Source organism: Acomys minous (assembly GCF_964271855.1).
Source record: "Acomys minous genome assembly, chromosome: 13".
Classification (NCBI taxonomy): domain Eukaryota; kingdom Metazoa; phylum Chordata; class Mammalia; order Rodentia; family Muridae; genus Acomys; species Acomys minous.
Window position 1 is genome coordinate 86,989,615 of NC_140495.1, and position 10,036 is coordinate 86,999,650.

At 47.4% G+C, this 10,036-nt stretch overlaps 1 protein-coding gene across 2 annotated transcripts in view; it reads left to right on the forward strand.

The window, feature by feature from the left end:
- The window catches only part of SH3RF3 (SH3 domain containing ring finger 3), a 286,187-nt gene that overhangs the window by 272,413 nt on the left and 3,738 nt on the right, over positions 1–10,036 (forward strand). For both annotated transcript variants that reach the window (XM_084753564.1, XM_084753565.1), the window contains exon 9: positions 4,354–4,688. In XM_084753564.1, coding sequence (XP_084609690.1) covers positions 4,354–4,688 — 335 coding nt within the window. The remainder of the gene's footprint in view (positions 1–4,353; positions 4,689–10,036) is intronic.

The following is a 10,036-nucleotide window of genomic DNA, read 5'->3' on the forward strand; positions in this document are numbered from 1 at the left end:
CATATCATCTTCCCTCTAAGCCAGTGGTTTTCAACCTGTGGGTTGCAACCCCTTTGACAAATGTCTATCTCCAAAAATATTTACATTACAATTCATAACAGTAGGTCAGGCATGGTGGTGGATGCCTGTAATCTCAGCACTCAAGGAGGCAGAAGCAGGTTGATCTCTGTGAGTTCAAGGGCAGCCTGTTCTACAAAGCAAGTCCAGGACAGCCAAGACTATACAGAGAACCCCCCCCAAAAAAAAAAAACAAAAGAAACCAAGACACAACAGTATTAAAGTGTGATGGCATTAGGAAGGTTGAGAACCACTGCTCTAAGCCATACGCCATCCTGTGACCGTCATCTGTCCTTGTTTGTTTAGCTCCTTAGAAAGCATTGCAATAGCTACATTCAGTCCTTCCTGTGTCCCCACAACTTCACCTCCACTGTAGCATCTTGGTCAGCCTTTGAGGTACCAGGTATGCCAACCCCTTCCTTCTCACTGTATGGTACCAAGGCCCTCACCAGGTACCATCCAAATACAAGCATCTGGTCTTTACATCTGTTCTTTCCACACCTTCTGACCCTGGACCACATGACCTACTAATCCACCTTTCATTACTGCTCTACCAGCCTCGCTCTCTACCCACTTCCTCTACCAGTTGCCCCTTACGGGGACCAACTCCTGCTCTGTAAACTAACAATAAGTGTTCTCTCTGGTTCATACCTTTTACCACCATGCTCACAGTAGCAGGTTGCCAAATCCTCCTCCGTTTCACATTTCACACTCAGAACATGTAATTGGCCCCACCTGCTTCCAACCCTGCTAACCCTGGGATCTGACATCGGCAGCCTGGGAGGTAGGGGGGTGTCCCTGGGCTTCCTGGATAATCTGCAGGTCCTCAAAGGTCACCAGGTCAAAGCAGGATCTGAGTTGATTTCAGCTGAGAGCACCCTCGGGTCGAAGCTTGCAGAAATGCCATTGGATGCATGTGGCACGATGGAAAGGGGCGATTTTGCTTGGTTGTTTATCTCAAAGCTGGTGAGTTATCAGCATCAAATTATTATCATCACCATTATTAGAGACTATATCATGAGCTTGTACCAATGGTTTGCAAGTCTGCAGATGGAAGAGCTCCTGGGTAAGCAACCTGGGCCTTCCTTTCTGCCTCTGTGGTGGTGGGGAGTCCTGGATTGACTCTGAGCCAAACCCCATCCTAATCCTGTAGAAAAACACATCAGGCTTGACTGGCTCAGCAGACAGAATGTGAAAGAAGCAAAATGAATTTAGAACAAGGATAAGGAAATTTCTAGATACCATCTTCGTCTATAGGCCAGTCAGAAGGGTTCTCAGAAGCTGTCTGCCTCCTGCTACATCCAGCTGGCCGAGTGTTAGGCATGTGTTCAGACGATCCAAGCTAAAGAACTACTGAGTAAGAATTCAGATGGCAGATCTACTCGGGGAAGATGGTGTCCTGGCCACACCTGCTAGTGTGGCTTAATAAAGGAAGTCACTTGAAGATTTAGCTCAGTAGTTAACATATTTGCCTAATGTACACAAGTGAAGTTCCATGCAAAACCAAACAGTATATATATTTACATGCTAGGTGTGGTGGGGAAGGCCTGTAATTCCAGCTACTAAGGAGTAATTGCAGGAGGATTGCAGGTTCTGGCATAGCATGGATTACATAGCAATCTTTTCAGAGAGAGGCGCGGGGGAGAGGGGAGAAATGAATGAATTTTAGTAAAATGTATAGTGTCCCTGAAAAGTTTAATACTGATATTTAAACATCAAATCTATCCCATGTGACAGTTTTCTGAAATTTCTGATTGGCCCGTTAGCAACGAGTCTTGATTTAAGCTTGAAATACCTTTGTCCTCCAACTGCATTTTTATGTAGGTACCACCATAGAGCAAAGTCATTAAGAAGGCTTCAATCGTAATCAAAATCCAAAATAATATTTTACCATTTGTATGTCTTACAGTGCAGTACCAATATATATAAAAAATCTCTTTCGGAATTGCTTGGGAAACTGGGGCCTTATGCATATCAGCCAAGTGCTTTACCCACACAACAGCACTAGCCCCTACCAAATCTCTTTTTAATACTGGAGTTCGAGATGATTCTTTTACATTTTTAGTTCATATGTGTAGGTGTTTGGTCTGCATGTATGTGTACACCACATATATGCCTGTGCCCTTGGAGCCCAGAAGAGGGTGTTGGATGCCCTGGAACTGGGGTTACAGACGGTTTGCGCCATTATGAAGGTGCGGGGGATTAAACACAGGCTTGCTGAACCATCTCTCCCGCCCAGGTGCTAACTAGATTAAGAAGGTGTGCATAGTGTTTTCTTAGGAGCTCTCATTTTTCTCCCTCCCAAGACCCTCAGTGGTTCCTAACCTTCCTAATGCTACAACCTTTTAATACAGTTCATCATGTTGTGGTGGCCCCCAACCGTATGATTAATTTCATTGCTACCTCATAACTGTAGCTTTGCTACTGTTATGAATCATACTATATAAATATCTGATATGTAGGACGGTCTTAGACGACCCCTGTGAAAGGATCATTAGACCCTCAGAAGGGTTGAGACCAGCAGGCTGATACTCACCGCTCTAGGGGGAGCAATGTTTCATAAGCACATCTTGATAGTGGGATCGTCTGACCACACCTCCAGATGGGACCCCAGGCTGAGGCTGGTCCATCCATTCCCCTCCAGCCATACTGTTTGGTCCTCTCTGACTTGCTCTTGGCCACACAGAGGTGCCACTGGGATATGTGATCTAATTCCAGAGGGGATCAGGTGGACCCAAAAAATCAAGAAATTCTAATCTTGCCAGGTCATTAATTCTCTAATTTACTCACTGTCCAAAAGAAAACCTACAGCCTTCCGTTTAGAAACATAAACCTTAGTCCAGACCATTCCTGTGAAATCTGTTATCTCCCATATGACACTTCCAGTACTGAGTCATCAATCTGCCCCTGACATATACAGTCTCTTGGTTAGTTCTTATCTGTGTCCTATGTGATGGCTCCCAGGGAAGTGTTTAGAGCATCTGCCACCATATTCCGTGAATGGCACAGGCGTGATGGCTGCTATTCTGAGGGATTCCACAGTGAAGGGATTACTTAGAGGCTGCAGGCACTGGCAGAATTCCACTCCAGAAGGCAAACATTTTAGAGAAGTCTCTGCTTTGAAGGTATCAGTGCTTGTCCAAGTTAAATTTAGAAAACCGTGAGTCACATTTGATCCTGAAGAACTGAGAGAGGAAAGTTGTCCATACATTTGGCCACCCTGACCCTTTCCAGTATATATCCCATTAAAGCAGGGCCTTATCCAAGGGGGCTTGCAGAGACTGAACCACCAACCTAGGACCATGCATGCACTAGACCTAGGCCCCCTACAAAGATCTAACTGATGGGCTAATAATAATTACCTTGTCTTGGGCTAGCATGATCATCCAGAACAGCCATTCCTTTCCCACCTCTGTGTCAGACCTAACTTCTGTGACCAATCCATTAATGTCTCAGACTACTAGTGTCTACAAACGCAAAGGCTAAGAATGTCACCAGACAGCATCTTAGGCCTACGGAAAAACTTCCCCGTATGCTGTAAGCACCTCTCTCATATCCTCACGAATGTGTTTTCAGTTTAACTTATGAAACTGCTTCCACCCTGGAACATGGACTCAAGGACAATCTAGAACTGTGTTCCTGGCCGTGGTCACTCAAAATGACTACAGAATAAAGGATTTCTTACACACACACACACACACACACACACGTCCACACACTCATACTCCACTGCTGTTTATGAGGAGAAATGTTTAAACACCCAAGGGTTCTAAACAGATTGTCCCAAAGGCCCATCCTGTAGCTCACTCTTGGATGAGGGACTGTATGTCTGGGTGTCCTGTGTGGAATAACTACCCTCTCAGTTGGGCTACAATTCCTACAGCTTTTCTTAACTTTTTAAAGATAATAGTAGGATATGACACGGAGATTCCCCAGAACACCTCTCAGTAGAGCCAGGCCACAGTGCAGCCCAGAGTCATGAGGAGCCCCTTGGGAGCCACTCCCCTGCAGAGCAAAGCCCTCACCCTGACTGGGTTGCTCTGACACAGCCCATGAAGTTGCCTATGGGTCCTTACATGGGGAGTCTTGCTTTGTGGGATCCCTAGCCTACCAACTTTACATGGGAGCTGGCTTCTTGAGATACTCCTCCCAGGTTCCAATAAAAAAAAAAAATAAAGCCTTGAGGCTTGTCTTTGTTGTCTTCCTCGGACTAGATTTACAGGACTGTCCTTAAAGGTCTACACAGGCTGGTCCTCCTAGAGACACTAACCCATCTGGTTTACTGTGTTTCTGCAGAAAGAGAAGAAGAGCGGGCTGCTGAAGCTGCTGGCTGGGGCATCTACCAAGAAGAAGTCACGCTCTCCACCATCTATCTCTCCAACCCATGACCCCCAGTCGGCCATGGATACCTCGTTGCAGGGTGCCATGGGCCCCGAAGTGTCCCCATTGACCGTCCACGGCAGGGCAGGTTCCTGCCCCATAGAGAGTGAGATGCAGGGAGCCATTGGGTTGGAACCACTGCACAGGAAAGCAGGCTCCTTGGACCTGAATTTCTCTTTGTCCCCTTCTCGGCAAGCAAGTCTGTCCATGGCTTCCATCCGCCCTGAACCTAAGCCGCTGCCCAGAGAGAGGTAAGGGGTGAGGGCTTGTATCTCTCTGTCTTAAGGGCTAACACCTAAGTTCTGGAGCTTTCTTGGGTGACTGGGCAAAATGGGGTTTCCCTGGGGTCAAGTCTGTCAGGTGTCCCTCTTTACCCAGGCCCTGGGGCATATTTCTTACTCCTACTCTGCCTGCTTCCTGTATTGGGGGTTGTAAGTGATCCCTGGAGAAATGCCATAATCACTCAGAACACTGGGTTCTCAACCTTGAGGATCCTTAAAAGAACCTTTCCAGAATCCCCTGGGGACCTGTGCCTCATTCACCCACCCAGAAAAGCAGTTCTCCTTTGAACCTTAGAACACTGTGGTATTTTAGAGTTGTCTTCAAGGTATGTATAGTCTATTAGGTCAAACCATCCAGGATTGCCAATACTGATCCATTTTTATACAAATTTGACATCGAGTTTTTACAGATTTGAAAGCTGAGACATGGTGACATAGCCTGCTGAGGTCACAGGCAATAGATTGTCCAAGTTTTCCAAGTGGTAGAGTGTCTGTCTTTGTGAGTGGATCTGTGTGTTTGAATAGAAGGCCTTATGGGAATGTAATAGGCGCCACTTGCCCAGTCTCTACTAGTTAGAACACTGCTTAAATACTGAAACATAAACCACACCCTGAGAGAGAAGTAATGGCATCTGTTAGTCCCTCCGCCACTCGCTCACTCGTCACTCGAACACAGCAGCTGTTCCACATGCTAACCGCAGAGACCACACCTCCAGGTGCCAGGCAGTGGGTAGACAAGGGTCTGTTTAGATCAGGGGGTCACACAGGCTTCCAGCCAAAGGCCAAATAGTAAATATCCCTGATGCTGGGGACTCTAGAATGTTCATGGCACTCCCTGTGCAATAGGAAGGCTGCTAACAGACCAGATGCACATGGTGGCTTGATGATCCAGGAAGCTCTAAGCAGTGACCAAAATTCATATTTCTTGTGCTTTCCTAAGGTAAAATCTTTGGGATTATTTTTTAACCACCTCAAAAATGCAGTAACATCCATAGCTCTGCCGCCACACAACCCCGAACTATGGTTCTGGATGCTTTTGAGCTGGTATATGGTGCTGTTAGATCCAGAGCCAAGGGGAGACAGTCTCTGCAGGTCCCCAGAGGGACACCACAAACCAGTTACTTCTAATGGCCAATTAAGATGTTCATCTGCATTGACACCTGCAGTTCTAGTATCAGGGCTAATCTCCACTGATGGTTCTGTGAAGGGCTGGTACTTAAAACATTCCCAGTTGGCATGAGTTCCTGCCATTGTCCCAGGATGGCAAGGCTCTGCATGTAGCTCATAGATAACTGAATTATCCACTGAACCTCCCTAAATCATATTAATCCAGCATCCCCATTTCCCGATGACATCACTAATGTTCTGTAAAAAGCCTTGGAAACTTGCTTATAGCTCCACAGCTGGCTAGCAGCTGGATGAGAGGTTCCACCAAGAGGGCTTTCTGATCAGAGACTCAGCTCATATATTCATATATGTATAAACAAATATATGTGAATCAGAATGCATTACATGGGCAGAGATGCTAAGAACCTGAAAAGTTACTTAGTCCTTGAGGTTGGGTGCCTCAACAGGTAGACCCCTCAGCCCACAAGGCAGGTGCCTCACTGGTTCCTATCCGGTGCAGGAAGCCCAGAAAGTTCCTGGAAAACCCCTGGTTCCTAGTCAAGGATGTAAGTTTTGAAACACTGGTTCTGCAGTTGGTGAAGGACTCAGCAACAAGGGGAAGGCCAAGCAAGTAAAGGATGAGAAGCTCTTCCTTCTCAGACACCCTTCTTATCTGGGATGCTGCCTAAAAGCGCTGCCCACAGTTGGGGTGTGGGTGGGCCTTCCCACGTCAATCAAGGTAATCAAGACAGTTCTTCAGTGGAGGCTTCCTACTCAGGTGATTCTAATGTGTGGCAAGGTGACATCAACAGCAACTATAGTAGCAGTCACAATCCCATAAAGGGATCAATGTCTCCATCTGGACAATGGTGGAGACGGAATGGTGGCCATGGGCTAGCCTTTGGTATCTACGAAGTCCTGGTGACTAGGGATTGAACATGTGTGATCCAGTTCAGACAGGGATTCCAGGCCACAGACCTGTGCAAGGCACTCATTTTGCAGAGACCCTCCGAGTCTTGGACTTAAAATATCAGGCTCCATGCCTGGCCTTCCTAGACATTCACATGCAGGACTCTTTTTGAAGGAAATCCCTCTGAGGATGTGAAAACTTCTGAGAGCCCAGGGCCTGTGCTGGGACTCCTCAGTCTTCAGATCACGTTCCCCGATGCCCTCGGCCTGGACAGCGGTAGTACTGACACACAACCACAGCTCTTACCTCAAAGGGAATACGACATGGTTTATTACAGAGCCAAAGTTGAGTGGTCATGGCCTGGGAACACAGATTTAAGTCTCCCAAAATACCATGTTCCAATGTGGAAGCAGCTTCATGAAGTTTTTATAACACAAAAAAGAAAGTCATAAATCAAGGCATTTTTAAAAATACAGAAGCATCAGAGGGGCCATTTCATCCAGGTAGAGAAATGTCAGCAGTAGCCTCAGGTGCTCCCTGGTAGATTATTTTTTAGCTCTTTGGTTGATGAGGAACAGCATTCTGTTAGGTTAATACATTCTGAAGATTTATATCTGTTTGTCGGGACAGGTCTGACACAGGTGGGCAAGGAAAGGCTCTTTAATTTGGCTAAAGATAGCGTAAGAGAAACTGTAATTAGGCTCTGGGCCTGCAGCATTCCAAAGCTCCAGTCACTGAAGTTTTAATCAGTTAGCCCTTGTGCACACAGCTTATTTTCCCCCCTGGGAATTCTCGTTTATAGTAGAATAAAGAGGCCAGTGCTGCTGCCCCCTCCTGCTGTGGCAGCGCTCAGCATCGCCCTGGCCTGGCCCACCAGCTGGGTTGTGGGTGTGAGGACAAAATATTCCTTTACCTTTCATCATCTTTGAGCTGTCCCCAGCCCATCACCCACAGCCACACAGATGGCTCCTGAGGGAAACCACTGTCCAGCCGCTGCCATCCTACCGGCTGCCTGTGCTGAGTGATGCTCTCGAGGGGACTAGGCATTCCCCAGTCTCCTGCCTCTGCATGTTCTGGTTTAGAAAAACCAAGGCACAACAAAATGAGTCACCCAGGGACATTCTCTTTTCAATTTTGGTCTACAAACAACTGTCACCTGCCCTAGGGGCAGAGAGTACAGGTATCAGACATGACATACAACGCTACCCAGGTAGTAGGGGGCCAGCGGCTAATGATAGGGATTATATGGGAGTCTTGTCAAGGGTTAAGGAAGAGACACCAGGTAAATGTTGGTGCCTGAGAGGGCAGCTGGTCCTCAGAGGAGTGTAGCCACTCTTGTTGTCTGCAGACTATAACCACTAAGACAATACACTTCCCAGTAGGGAAGGCTGGCATGTATAGGGCCCCAATCCACACGCAAGTATCTAGGCATTTCCAAAGGAACAGGGAGGGTGACTACTGGGATCAAGAGAGCCCACAGTATGAACATTCACAGAAAGGGGTATTAGTCCCTGTGAGGGCATCTAGGCTGGTGTCTGGAATGAAGTGGGGACTGGCCTATTCGAAGGTCAGAAAAGTGTGGCCCCTTGTGCCGCTAGAGTGGAGTAGTTTCTACAGGATGCGTGGGGAAGGAGGGTTAAGTAAAGCTAGGGCCAACTGGGGACTCAGGTATGTGATGCTGAAATCTGTCCAGGACATGGCACAGCTTACGAGGAGGGCTCGGACAATGGTGGAGTGCTGTCAGGGCCACAGCCATGTGCCTGTCAGGCTAGTGCCATGTAGGCCTCAAGACTCTGGGTTCTCGGAAAGGTGACTGCCAAGGGTTCCAACTCTGGTCTCCGATGTAGGGAGACCTTTCAGAGCATAGAAAACCCTTGGCTCTTCACCTAGCTGAAGCTGTGGCCCTCGGCTACTCTGAGGCATGTGGCCTGCAAAAGCAAGAACGGGCACTGTGTTTCACTTTCTGTCATGTTGATCTGAAAACAGGACCTTGAGGCCTTGGTGTTGTGGGTTGCCCAGGTCCTGTAAAAAAGAGGTGAGAGGGAACTGAGCCCTATTAGCACCAATGATGTGACTCCAACCAGCTCCACCGGAGGCCACACATCCTACGATTTAAAACAATGGCCATTCCACCAAAGCAGCATTAAAAGTGCCTTCCAGACCAAATGGGACACCAGTTCTTCTACCTAGGAGGTAGCAGCTCAGATGAGGGTCCTTGAGTTTTAAGTGGGGAACCTGGCACATGGGCAGGTTATGACACAAAGGTCACAGATAAAGAAAGGAACAAGCTAAGGGCCCAGCCCATGTCCCAACATTAGAGCAGTCCCCACTCCCCAGAGCCCATGGCTGACTAGCTGCAGCCATGAAATCACTACGGCAGACCTCCAGCTATGAGACCAGCACAGGTAGGAGGTAAGATGAGACACGGCGGGGCTATGCAGAAGCCTAGCAACTGGAAAATAAGACACCTGTGCCTGAGAACTGTGTCTAAAAGGACACCAATTGCAATGGCTTTATAGTCTATATAATCATCAGCTTCATTATGATATTGCATATGGATGTATAGTTTGATAGTTACCCCCATTATACTGTTTTGTCTCCTCTTACTGACCCCCTTTTTTATCCCACCTAGGCCCATCTACTTTCACAGTTTCTTTTTGGTGGTCCACTGAGCTTCATTAGGTTGCCCACAAGAACATGGCTGAGAGATCACCTGAAGGGGCGTTGGTCCGTTACTAGAGACTCCACCATGAAGAAAACATCTCTCCCTCTCCCAGAAACCATTAACTGCTTGCCCATCCTTAGAGACAGATGGGCCCCTGTGAATGCCCCTGCATGACAGATGTTGATGGACCCAACTTTACAGCTCGTGGGCAGGTGTCACAGCTGCTGCAAGCTCAGGAGTGTCACCACCCCATGCTATTGAATCTCAGTGGGTCACACATAAAAAAGATATAAAGGTGCTTGGGAAGATAAAAAAAAAGTTTCAGTGAGAGAAGGAGAGGTCAAGACAGAATGATGGGGGGAGAGAAGGATCAAAATCCATTATATGTGTGTATGAAGCTGTCAGGGAATAAACAGTCATTTTAGAATAAGTGCTACAGCAGTGTCGTGCCCGGAGACAGCATTCCGCAGCACTCTGACCCATCCTCCAGCTCCTATGTTCTTCCTGCCACTTCAGTCATATTCCCTCAGCCTCAAAGGGGGAAATATAGACATCTCCCTTCCGGCTCAGCAGTCACCAACTACTTATGCTAAGCCTTCTGACCAAGAAAGAGTCTGCAATTACCACTGCCCACTG